This window comes from Phyllostomus hastatus, unplaced genomic scaffold (assembly GCF_019186645.2).
Source record: "Phyllostomus hastatus isolate PE091 unplaced genomic scaffold, TTU_PhHast_1.1 phas_scaffold_28, whole genome shotgun sequence".
In the NCBI taxonomy this organism is placed as follows: Eukaryota; Metazoa; Chordata; class Mammalia; order Chiroptera; family Phyllostomidae; genus Phyllostomus; species Phyllostomus hastatus.
The window spans coordinates 4,915,079-4,928,749 of record NW_025334022.1 but is presented as its reverse complement, the minus strand read 5'-3'; the positions used below and the strand labels follow the sequence as shown (position 1 = coordinate 4,928,749).

Genomic DNA, 13,671 nt, shown 5'->3' with positions numbered 1-13,671 from the left:
GCATAATGGAGTTACAGAAAAATGTTTTCCCAGATAAAGACTTCAACCTTGCTGATTCTAGACAATAACAAACTTTTTTTTATTTTACTTTAATTATTGTTCAAGTACAATTTTCTATCTTTTACTCCCAACCCGGCCCACCCACCCAGCCCTCCCCACCTCCCTCCCATTTCCACCTGCCCCTAGTTTTTGTCCATGTGTCCTTTATACTTGTTTCTGCAAACCCTTACCCTTATCCCCTGAAATTCCCCTAAAATTCCCCTGAAATTCCCTCCTCTCTCCCCTTTGAACACTGTCAGCCTGTGCTCTATTTCAGTGTCTTTGGTTATATTTTGCTTGTTTCTTTGTTTTGCTGATTATGTTCCTTTTGAAGGTGCGATCCTATGGTATTTGTCTTTCACTGCCTGGCTTATTTCAATTACCTTAATGCTTTCCAGTTCCATCCAAGCTGTCACAAAGGGTAGGAGCTCCTTCTTTCTTTCTGCTGCATAGAATTCCATTGTGTAAATGTACAATGGTTTTTTGATCAATTCATTTACTGAAGGGGAACCTAGGTTGCTTCCAAAACTTGGCTATTGTAAATTGTGTTGCAATGAACATTGCGGTGCATAGGTTCTTTTGGATTGATGTTTCGGGGTTCTTAGGATATAGTCCCAGCAGTGGAATTGCTGGGTCAAAAGGAAGACCCATTTTTAGTTTTCTGAGGAAGTTCCATACTGTTTTCCATAGTGGTTGTACCAGTCTGCAATCCCACCAAGAGTGCACTAGGGTCCCTTTTCTCCACAACCTCTCCAACACTTGTTTGTTGTTTGTTTATGATGGCCATTCTGACTGGTGTGAAGTGGTATCTCATTGTGGTTTTAATTTGCATCTCTCTGATAGCTAGCGACATTGAGTATCTTTTCATGTATCTCTGGATCCTCTGTATGTCCTCCTTGGAGAAGTGTCTGTTCAAGTCCCTTGCTCATTTTTTAATTGGGTTGCTTGCTTTCTTAGAGTAGAGTCGTGTAATTTCTTTGTATATTTTGGATATTAAACCCTTGTTTGAGGTATCATTGGCAAATACGTTTTCCCATGTGGTTGGTTCTCTTTTTATTTTAATACTGTTTTCTTTAGCCGTGCAGAAGCTTTTTATTTTGATGAGATCCCATTTGTTCATTCTTTCCTTTATGTCCCTTGCTCTAGGGGCCATATCAGTAAAAATGTTGCTGCGTGAAATACCTGAGATTTTCCTGCCTATGTTCTCCTCTAGGACTTTAATGATGTCATGGCTTATATTTAAATCTTTTATCCACCTTGAATTTATTTTTGTGTAAGATGTAAGTTGGTGCTCGAGTTTCATTTTTTTACACATAGCTGTCCAGTGCTCCCAACACCATTTATTGAACAGGCTGTTGTTACTCCATTTTGTGTTGTTGGCCCTTTGTCAAATATCAATTGAATGTAGAGACTTGGGTTTATTTCCGTGCTCTTTGTTTGGTTCCATTGGTCCATGTGCCTGTTTTTATGCCAGTACCAGGCTGTTTTGATTACAGTGGCCTTGTAATAAGAGTTTGGTATCAGGTATTGTGATCCCTACTACTTTTCTCTTCTTTCTCAAAATTGCCACAGCTATTCAAGGTCATTTATGGTTACATATAAATTTTTGAAGTGTTTGTTCTATGTCTGTGAAATATGCCATTGGTACTTTAATAGGTACTGCATTGAATCTGTCAATTGCTTTGGATAGTATGGACATTTTGATGATGTTACTTCTTCTGATCCATGAATATGGTATATGTTTCCATTTGTTTGTGTCTTCCTTGATTTCTTTCTTCAATGTTGTGTAGTTTTCTGCATACAAGGAGGTAATACTTGGTTAGGTTTATTTCTAGGTATTTTATTTTTCTTTTTGCTATTTCAAATGGGATTTTTTTTCTTGATTTCTGCTTCTGCTGTTTCATTGTTGGTATACAAAAATGACTTTGATTTCTGGATGTTGACTTTACATCCTGCCGTTTTGCCAAATTCATTTATTAAGTCAAGCAGTTTTTTGGTGGAGTCTATAAGGTTTTCTATGTACACTATCATGTCATCTGCAAACAATGACAGTTTTGTTCCCTCCTTTCCGATTTGGATGCCTTTTATTTCCTTTTCTTGTCTGATCGCTGTGGCTAAAACTTCCAATACTATATTGAATAGAAGTGGTGAAAGTGGACAACCTTGTCTTGTTCCTGATCTTAGTGAAAAGATGGTAGCTTTTGCCCATTGAGTATGATGTTGGCTGTAGGTCTCTCATATATGGCCTTTATTATGTTGAGGGATGCTCCCTCTATTCCCACTTTGCTGAATGTTTTTATCATAAATGGGTGCTGTACCTTATCAAATGCTTTTTCTGCATCTATTGGTATGATCATGTGATTTTTGTCTTTGCTTTTGTTTATGTGGTGTATTACATTTACTGGTTTGTGAATATTGAACCATTCTTGCATCCCTGGGATGAATCCCACTTGGTCATAGTGTATGATCTTCTTAATGTATTGTTGGATGCGGTTTGCCAATATTTTGTTGAGGGTTTTAGCATGTATGTTCATCAGTGATATTGGCCTGAAGTTTTCTTTCTTTGTTGTGTTTTTATCTGGTTTTTGGATTAAGATGATTTTGGCCTCAAAAAAAAGTTTGGGGGTCTTCCATATTTTTGGGGTTTTTTTGAATAGTCTGTGAACGGTGGGGGTTAGCTCTTCCTTAAATGCTCTGTAGAATTCTCCTGTGAAACCATCTGGTCCAGGGCTTTTGTGTGTCAGGAGTTCTTTGGTTACTGCTTCAGTTTCATTTGCTGTTATTGGTTTGTTCAGGCTTTCTGCTTCTTCTTAATTCAGTTTTGGAAGATTATATTTTTCTAAAAATTTGTCCATTTCACCTAGGTTTTCAAATTTTTTAGCATACAGTTCTTCATAGTAATTTCTTACACTCCTTTGTATTTCTGTAGTATCTGTTGTAATCTCTCCTCTTTCATTTCTGGTTGTGTTTATGTGGGTCTTCTCTCTTTTTTCTCTTAATGAGTCTGCTTAAAGGCTTGTTGATTTTATTTATCTTTTCAAAGAACCAGCTCCTGGATTCATTGATCCTTAGAATTGTGCTTTTAGTCTCTATGTCATTTAATTCTGCTCTGATCTTGATTATTTCCATCCTTCTACTTGTTCTGGGCTGTTTTTGTTCTTGTTCCTCGAGTTCTCGTAGATGTAGGGTTAGGTTGGTTGTTTAAAATGTTTCTGTCTTTTTTAGGTATGCCTGTATTGCTATGAACTTCCCACTCAGGACTGCCTTAGCTATGTCCCATAAGTTTTGGGTTGTTGTGAGTTCATTTTCTTTTGTTTCCAGAAACCTTTTGATTTATTCCCTAATTTCATTCTTGACTCATTCATTGTTTAATAGCATGCTATTTAGTCTCCATGATTTTGAGTGTTCTGGGTTTTTTTCCTTGATGTTAGTTTCTAGTTTCAGTCCCTTGTGATCCGAGAAAATGCTTGGTATGATTTCAATTTTCTTGAATTCGTTGAGGCTTGTTTTGTGTCCTATCATGTGGTCTATATTTGAGAATGTTCGATGTACATTTGAAAAGAATGTGTATTTCGCTTCTTTGGGATGGCGGCTCTCTCTCTCTCTCTCTCTCTCTCTCTCTCTCTCTCTATATATATATATATATATATATATATATATATCTCAGTTAAGTCCATTTCATCTAGGGCATTGTTCAATGCCACAATATCTTTGTTGATATTTTGTTTGGAAGATCTGGACTGTAACAAACTTTTACATAAGCCACAAATGGCTCATTGTTCTGCTGCAATTCACCATCAGTATTTCCTGGGTTCTCAGAGCCTGTCTTTGCTCCTGAAAGAGCAACTGTAACTATGGCTAATTAGCTACTAGGAAGTGGCATCACCCATCTCAACATTTTCTTGTGAAACAGCTTTCCACAAATACAGCCTTTCCACAAATATAGATGTCTAGACAAATCTAGACCTCTTCAGATTTTCACCAACTGAATGAGTATCTTTGACCATAATGGCATCCCCCTTCATTCCACCCTGATACTCAAAAAAGGATAGCAAACAGCCTGCAGTGCACCTTTTTTGATCTAGAAGCTAATATTAGAACCATCCTGTGAAAGATAAACAAACAAACAGACAAACAAACAAAAAAAACAGGGCTTCCTTGGTTAAAATGGTGTCTGGCAACAAGGAGAGATGTGAAGGTTTTTTACCCTGACAGTTACACGTTTCCTGAAGTTTTTTCTAAGTTTTTCTTAGTTAAAAAATACTCTCTCTCCTTCTTCCACTCTCATACTTATCCTTATTTATTATAGAATATGAAATAATATATGGGAAATGAGATATTCTTTTATTTTCAAGGGCTTTTCTCCTGTTATAAAAGTAATACGTACTAATTATGAAAACCTGTGAAATACATAGAAGCACAATGATGAACAAAAATAACATTCATGACTTCCGGCCAAGATGGAGGTGTAGGTAGACACACTGTGCCTCCTCGCACAACCAAGATAGGGACAACAACAATTTAGAAAGAGAATAACAACCAGAACTGACAGAAAATTGAACTGTATGGAAGTTGGACAGCCAAGGAGTTAAAATAGACACGTTCATCCAGACTGGTAGGAGGGGTGGATTTGGGCAGCCGGGTGGAGAGGGGTCGCTGCGCAAACAGCAGTGGCACTGGGCACATAAGTCATCCCGGGTGTGCAAGACCACAGTGGGTGGACCCTGGGCAGGCAGGTGATAGCTGGAAGACCCTGGGCATGGGGTTTTAACCAGCAGACCCAGCAAGGTGGAGACTGTGAAGCGAGGCACTGCATGCAACCCAGGGTCCCGGTGCTGGGAAATAGAGCCTAGGGGCATGAATTGAAAACACCTGTGGGGGATGAAGCATAGGCAGAGACTCCAAGCCTAACTGGAGAGTTCATTGGAGAGACCCACGGGGTCCCAGAATGTGCCCAAGCCCACCCACACAGGAATTAGCACCAGAAAGACTCAGTTTGCTTGGGGGAAGCGGTGGAAGGGACTGAAGTCCAATGGACAGTGGAGCAAGCACCATTGTTTCCTCTCCAACTCCACCCCCACATACAGTGTCACAACCCAGCAACTGAGTTGCCCCACCAGGTGAACACCTAAGGCTCTACCCCTCACACGTAACAGGCGCACCAAGACAAAAAAAATGGCCCGAATGGAGGAACAGATCAAAGCTCCACAGCAAATACAACTAAGCAACCAAGAGATAGCCAACCTATCAGATGCACAGTTCAAAGCACTGGTGACCAGGATGCTCACAGAATTGGTTGAATTTGGTTGCAAATTAGACAAAAAAAATGCAGGTTACACTAAGTGAAATGAAGGAAAATTCACAGGGAACTAATAGTGATGGGAAGGAAACTGGGACTCAAATCAATAGAGTGGATCACAAGGAAGAAAGAAACAACCAAGCAGAAAAGAATGAAGAAATAAGAATTCAAAACAATGAGGAGAGACTTAGGAACCTCCAGGACATCTTTAAATGTTCCAACAATCGAATGATGAGGGTACCAGAAAGGGGAGAGGAAGAGCATCAAGTGGAAAAATTATTTGAACAAATGATAAAGGAGAACGTCCCCATTCTTGCAAAGGAAATAGACTTCCAGGAAGTCTAGGAAGCTCAGAGAGTCCCAAAGAAGTTGGACCCAAGGAGGAACACACCAAGGCACATCATAGTTACATTAGCCAAGGTAAAAATGAAGGACAGAATCCTAGAAGCAGCAAGAGAGAAGGAGACAGTAACCTACAAAGGAGTTCCCATCAGACTGTCAGCTGATTTCTCAAAAGAGACCTTACAGGCAAGAAGGGGCTGGAAAGAAGTATTCCAAGTCATTAAAGACAAGGACCTATATCCAAGATTGCTCTATCCAGCAAAGCTTTCATTTAGCATGGAAGGACAGATAAAGTGCTTCTCAGATAAGGTCAAGTTAAAGGAGTTCATCATCACCAAGCCCTTATTATATGAAATGTTACAGGGACTTATCTAAGAAAAAGAAGATAAAAAAACATGTATAATAAAATGACAGCAAACTCACAATTATTAACAACCACACCTGAAACAAAACCAAAAGAAACTAAGCAAACAACTAGAACAGGAACAGAACCACAGAAATGGAGATCACATGGAGTGTTAGCTACAGGTGAGTGGGAGGAGGAGAGAGGGGGAAAAGGTACAGAGAATAAGTAGCATAGATGGTAGGTAGAAAATAGACAGGGGGAGGGAAAGAATAGTATGGGAAATGTGGAAGCTAAAGAACTTATGACATATGGACATGAACTAAAGGGGGGAATATGGGTGGGAGAGGGTGTGCAGGATGGAGGGAATAAGGGGGGGTAATGGGACAACTGTATTAGCATAATCAATAAAATATATTTAAAAAATAAATAAAGATAACATTCATGAACCTACCACCCAGAAATAAAAAGAAAATTGGTTATCTATTACATACCATACATAAATATGAATTTCAGATGTAATTATTGGTAAACCTCAAATTATGGAAATAATAGAAGAATATGTAAGAATATGGAATTCTTCTACTTTGTAGACCTCCATAAGAATAAGAAGAAATTCAGAAGCCATAAAGTAAAGGAATGACAGCTCTGCCTACACACACACACACAAATTCTTTATGAAAAATTTCAACTTAAAGTTTGAAGCCAATGGCAGACAGAGAAAATGTTATTTGAAATGCAAAAAGTTAATAACAAAATTTGAAATAACAAAACATTAATAAATAAGATTTTGTCAATAAGACAAGCAACCCAACTTAAATAAGTAATTAAGTAAAGAAATACAATTGGATTAAAAATAAATAAAAAGATACTCCAGCCCTAGCCAAGTAGCTCAGTTAGTGTGTCGTCCTGATACAACAAGGTTGTGGGTTTGATCCCTGTTTAGGTCACATAGAATAATCAACCAATGAATGCATAAATAAGTGGAACAATAAATCAACTTCTCTCTCTCTCAAAAATCATTAATAAAAAATGCTCCAGTAATAGGAAAATATCACAGCAAAACTGAAATGTGGTCTCTCCTACTAAGCTTGTCCTAAAATACAAGGTTAATAATACTTTTAGTGAAGGAATTAAATATGGACACTTATACAAAGATGGTGGGTTTATAAATTGATATGACTGTTTTGGAGGACAATTTGACAGTCTTTACAAGATTAAAATTGAACATACACTCTGACCTAACAAGTCGTCACAAATACTTGCCTAAGCACCTAAAGGTGTTCATTAATACCTTATTTGTAATAGAAAAAAACTAAAAACAACTAAATATCTACAAATAGGGACTGATTAAATAAATCATAGCACACTTATACAACTGGCAACTATGAAGGCATTAGAAAGAATATGATACTGTTGTATTGCAATGTTCTGACATGGAAAGACATCCTAGACCTACACACTGCTGAATAAAAGCACAGAAAAACACATTTGTCCCATTTTTGTAAAAGAAAAAACCCTATAGACATCTAAGTATATTTTTATAACACAGACAAAAGATTTTGAAAGAATACATAGCAAAATGTTAGTAATGGCTACCCCTGGTTAGTGGGATAGGAGTTGTGGAATACACATTCTTTATGAAGCTGAAATACTTTCATATAGTTTTGTAAAATAAGTGCTATTAATTTTATAAAATAAAAAATTCTAAAAGTTAACACAAGTATCTTCCAGGACTGTCAAATTTTCAATAAGCAGGTTTTTAACGGTTGCATGGTAGTCCATTATATGGATCATTTATTTAACCATTCCCCAGTAGATTGATATTTCCACTGCTTCTAATTTCTCACTGTTAGAACTGAAGTATAGAGCCCTGTGCATGCAGTGATTGTGTTTCTGAGTGCATGTATAGGCAACATATATAGGGCATATGCTTTGAGATTTCCACTTCAGTAGAGGCAAGTTTGCACGTGTCTTTGAGACAGTTAGCTCTGGTGTAGCTTTAGCCACACAGAATGATGCTCAATGGTTCATTCAAGGAATGACCATGACCTTGGCCTCATCCTCTGATTATAAGCCTGAAACACCAGACCAAAACTGGCACCCTAGGCCATGTGTTACATAATCATTCTGACACCAATTGAATATCAAAAGGGCTTGGGACAAATTCATAGGCAGTAGGAAATGTTAAAAAGTAATAGATTTTGGTTTGCAAATAGTTTTTAAGTTGTATTTTTCTTTGGTTTGTCAACTAAGATCTATGTTGCATGGACAATATTCCTTAATTCTTCAAAAGCATGGAAAGCTTCTCAGAAGAGATTATTTCCTAAGAGTTGCACCATATGTCCATGATGCCATCAGTAACAGGGCATAAGGAAAGTTCCTTCCTAAGAAAGAAAGGATTTTAAGCCCAGCTGATGGTGGGCTGACCTGATTTGAGAATGGATGGACAACTTTTCTATCAGGTTCACTAAAATCAAGGAGGACATCTAGAAAAGAAGAGATCCAATGGATTACATTCACGTGGAAGAAGAATATTGTTTAAGGGATGCAAGGGGAGAGGCTGATTGAAGAAGCGTCCCTAATGAAAGCATACCCTGCTAAACTTCTTCCTATGGCCCAAACCTTCTAGAAATCACCATATATCACTCATATTTAAAAGCCTGATCAAAATGACTATTTCTCCCAGGAAGACTAAGTTTACTATGAAAATCATAGTAGTACAGAAACACGCAAAACAATGGAATAGTCTGGACACTTTTCCCCCTGTCAACAAACTTCATGCCTAATATATGTAACTTATGATGATAAAGGAGATCAATGTTTAAATGATGGGCTTCAGATGCTGCTTCAGCTCCTACCAGGAATATTTTCACAGTTCTTTCTCATGAATAAGTTCAGTGGAGCAGAGAATGCCCTCTCTTGGACCAGTTCCACTTTGTGCTTCTTTTGATACAGCCAAAAAAGGGGAACTAGAGCTATGGATTTTCTTTCAAATTTGGAGCAATCATCCACCTAAGAGGTGGTTGCATGTGGCCCAAAGAAGTGAGGCTCATACCGTGTGAAGGCAGCAGAAAGCACCTAACAAGAACAGAGATGTCAACAGTTACTCATAAATCTCCCAAATGTGGCAGCAAAGAGGGTTAATTAGCCCCCCTTCCTACCATTCTGCTTTCTCTAACATGTTAATCCATCACACAGATCACTAACTTTCTCGAAATATTCCCTGGCTTTGGGGGGAATCATTCCTTTCAATAAATAGCATCCAATTTGCTCATAGTCTCTGGATCTCAATTTCCTCAAAGGATTCTTCACCTGAATCCAGTTTATGTGAAAGTTTTTTCCTTCTTCATTTTTTGACATTAGGGAATAGGCACAGCCCGATTTACTTTTTCTGCTTTCTGCTATACCTTTTCATAAACTGAAAACTTTTGTTGAAGAGTCTGAAATCTGGGAGGAAATCCAGCTCATCTGTCAGATATTTTTACAGTTATATAAAATGGAATGAGATCTGTACACTTTAAAACAGAAAAAGGAAAATAGGCTAATATGTCATGTATTCTATGTGATGATAACTATATTATAATCAGAAAAACAGACCCAAATTTAGCTGACCTAATTCAAAGTTCTTATTCTTTTATCAATCCATGTATAAACCAGTAACATTCACTTTCTTCTCTTGGAATAATGACATGGGCACATTTGGGTCTATATCACAATCAACACAGATTATAACCACATTTTCAGAGACATTACAAGAGAGTATCCTGTTTTTTAAACTCAAGACACTTACGATTTACTTGCTCTGTTTTGCTTCCTTCTAGGAAAAGAAAGAATAGCAGCAAGGTAAAGATGTATTTCATTCCTCCCATTTTTCACTTTTCCTCTTTCTGGCCACTTAAAAAAAAAACAACTCAAAACTTTCAGGGTCTGGTGTAGTCAAGCTGTTGGGAAGAAAGCAGAAAGAAGACTTAAAACAGAGCCTCTGAAAGTGATGGAGATCACTGGTGCTTCTAACTTGCTAGCAGAAAAAAACTTTGGAGAATTTAAATAAGTGCAAGCATTGTTTTCCTGAGTAAGAAAGAGAACCTGCCTCTCCTGTCTTGCAAAGATTATGGGAAAAAACATTAAGCTGATGAACATGCATTCCTATCCAATGTTAAGGCTGAATCTTAACAAACACGTCATACAGAAACAAAAATAAGTTTTAAAATCCTCCTTTCTAAGGGAATTAAATTGATTTCTCAAGAAATTTTCTTTGGGAGAAGGGAAACTGGGGTTTGCAAAACAGCTACATTGGCAAACTAGATAAAAATAATAGCTATGAGACCCAAACAATTTCTGAAATGAAAGTTAACTAATCTTAGCTTCAAGACGACTGTTTTATTAATCCTTCAGGGATCAGGCACAAATTGGCCAGTGTTTCTCCCCTGTCTTCCATTTGATATACAAGGCTCTTCAGTTTGGGTTACTTATGTTGGAAAACGTAGATGTAATTAGCAAATGAATGCAATTAAATACCTGAATGGCTCTGGCATATTGTGAAATGGAAACTTAAAACAGGCCACTTTTCAGGGAATTTAGGCAAAATTAAATGGGTAATGTGTTCACATTATACCACCATGCAAAAGACCCTTAAAGCAATTACAATTCTTAAAAATTTGAGACTTACATTTCCACTCTAAGGGGTAGAACTCTTAAATCTTTTGAGCCTTCAAATACAGAAATTTTGCTACAGCTCATATCCAGTTACAAGTCATTTCCATAGGCTTTAGAGTTTGCGAAACTTCCAGTTGGTAATTTGATAATATTTAAATATTCAAGAAACACCACATTTCAGTCTTGGGCTAACTGTGAGTGGGAATTCAGCTCATTAATCTTTTCAGAGGATTCAACCTAAGTAGCTAGTATAAAGAGCTGGAAGGAATGCAAGATGATCATTCCGGAGAACTGAATTGTCTTTGTGTGGTAGTATGATACCACAGCTCCTACTTTAAATGCTATAAAGTTGACTGGATAACTGAAAATCCATTGTTTCAAATTATGAATGTGTAACCAAAGAATAACTAATTATAGAGAATAATTTGTGCCATCAGTCAGGATTTGCAGTACCATTCTGCCTTCTCTGCCTCCTGCCTGCTCCTTAAACAAGAACTAATTCTCCCAGGACATGTTCTTAGCCTGCCAAAGGTCTGGGTTCTGAGGTCTTGGTCTCCTCTGTGACTTTATGGTCCACCTTCAATCACTCAGAATGTCTCTGTCTTCTTGTAGCTACCAGGTTCCCTTGAATCAAATCATGTCCATGAACAGTTGGGAGGTTCTTCCTGAGTCTACTTTAATAAGCTTATTCCCCAAGTCTCCAAGGGAAAAAGATTTTTTAAACCACTGAAATCCAATTTATCACAATCACATATGGATTTCAGGGAGTATTTCTCAAATCACATTTTTCATTTTTCAGGCCTCCCCATGCAAGAACTAACAGGGTTATTTTCCTTGTACAATGGTTGGGCGATTCAGTGAACAGTAGCATTGCTTCATAATTCATACTGGCAAGAAAACAGCTCTTAGAATTTTTTGCTTTTGGGGGGCCCCAACTAATGTTATGAGCAAATAGAAAAGTCGGTAACGATAGAGTCATTTATCGTTTTGGTGTTTCTGTCATGTGTGGCCTTCCAGGCTGTGATGGAGAACATCAGAAAACTAATTGCTTTATAAATCTTCACTTTTGAATTACAAGATCCTGAAGTCCTGCCTTTGTATTCTTTTCAGAAACACAAACTGAGAAGAGTTCCCTCTCCAAGTCTCCTCATCATTCTACTTCTCTTTATCTCTTTTACTTTTTCTTTTTGGGGAGTCGGGTGGTGTGAGACATTTATTGGGACTGTAGCAATAAACACAAACAAGTATTGCTCAGCAAACATGCGGTCTCTTGCACTTGCAAAGAGCCAAACTGTCCTTAATTTTTCAAATTATACTTTGACCCAGTTAACTGGAGTTATTTCTGCATTAACTCTCTCTCTGCTTCACACGGGCTGTTGTGCCATTGAACTTGCACTGGTTCTTTTACAGGTTACTTAGAAATGTAGTCATTGACAGGCTGTGGGGGGATCCAGGCCAAAAACAAAAAACAAGAAAGAAAACAAAACCCTGCAACTAACACTGGGGAGGGGAGAAGGAGAGTGGGTTTTACAAGAGAAAAAAATGTCAGAATTTAAAGAAATGTGTTCATTAAGGCGCATCCATGAAACAAGCATTTGCATTGTTCATTTGTACCAAGCCAAGTGCCCAAGGTCTCCTTGCTCAGCTGTAATTTACAAGGCAATATGGGCCATAGAGTCCTCAGGAGACTGTCCATTCTCAGAAGAGGTCTCCTGGGTTGAACAGAACCAAAGAGATATTCTCAAAGGAAGGCTAATGGCTGAGCATATGTCAGCCAGTTCTTCACACCCCACAGTGTCTCTTTAATCCTCCCTGAGAGGTTTGATGGACCTTGTAATCTCATATTCACTGTCATTTGTGGGACAGCCTCCAGGGTAGCAATTCTTTTTTCTGAGAATAAAATGCTGCAGTCTCGGGCAGTGTTGGCTTATATCCTCTCCCCTCTCTACCTTCCGACAAGAAAAGCTCAGTTCACTTGGTGGTGGATTGCCACTGCAAAATGGCAGTTCCAGCCCTGGGGGTCTCTTGGAGTCAGCACCTTCATTGCTACTTACTACTGACAAACAATGGCTTGCAACACACCTTGTTATAATTTCATTTTATGCCCCACAACAACCCCAACCACCCTGGAGCCCAAAGAACTCTCAATTGCCAATTCTCATAGAGTTAGTGGGCTTTGCAGGCCCTGAACTCTGGCAATACTGCGTTGCTTCCTGAGTCTAGCCTCTCAAAATTCTGACCCCAGCGGTTTCGGTTGAAAAATGTGGCAAGTCTCCAGAGTCTAGAGGAGCCTCTCCCCCGTCCTTCCCTGTTTCATTAACTTTGGCATGTATTAATCACCCACTGGTCCAGGGAATTTCAGCAAGTGAGAAAAAAGGCTCAGGGCACACGGGATAACTAAGGGGATGGCAGGACCCATTAGGTAACTTCCCAATTGGCATTCCGAAGCACCAGAGCATGGAAATACGCAAACTGCGTAGGGAGTGGAAACTGCTCAGTTCGAATCTACAGCCCCCAACCTGCCTCGGTCCGGCACCGTGGGCCCCGCCTCTACCCCAGCCACTGGCAGCTAAACCCTAAAGCGAGTTGGGATGGCAAGTCTAGAGAGATTGGGGCACCATCGGAGAACTTTCAGGAGTCGCTCACGCCAGCGTAAGATACCCCACCTGTGCAAAGGCTGGAAAGGACTGTCGGGGGAAGCAGGCTCCGGGCACCGCTCACTGACCTGTTCACTGGCCTCCTCGGTCTTCCACGGGGGGGGCGGGGGTACACGCATAGAGCTCCCCAGGGCGCTGCTCCGAGGTTTGTGGCTCGCAGGTTGTGGAGAGAGCCAGAGTGCGCTGGAGCGAGCGGGGCGGGGGAACCCAAAAGTGGGTGGGAGGAAAAACATCACCGCCCTCACACCATGAGGGGGCAGCGTTTGCTCTGCTCCAGGGGGCAGAGCTAAGGCTCGGGTGCTGGAAGCCCGGGGCCACCTGCCCGCCCTCCC

General features: G+C 39.3%; 1 protein-coding gene across 2 annotated transcripts in view; it reads right to left on the bottom strand.

Moving 5' to 3' along the window:
• Positions 1-13,413, bottom strand: part of CHRDL1 (chordin like 1) — a 148,327-nt gene extending 134,914 nt beyond the window's left edge. For both annotated transcript variants that reach the window (XM_045817554.1, XM_045817555.1), the window contains exons 1-2: positions 13,349-13,413; positions 9,817-9,967 (exon numbers count right to left, since the gene is read on the bottom strand). In XM_045817554.1, coding sequence (XP_045673510.1) covers positions 9,817-9,895 — 79 coding nt within the window. In that variant the 5' untranslated portion in view covers positions 9,896-9,967; positions 13,349-13,413. The remainder of the gene's footprint in view (positions 1-9,816; positions 9,968-13,348) is intronic.
• Positions 13,414-13,671: the final 258 nt, after the last annotated feature.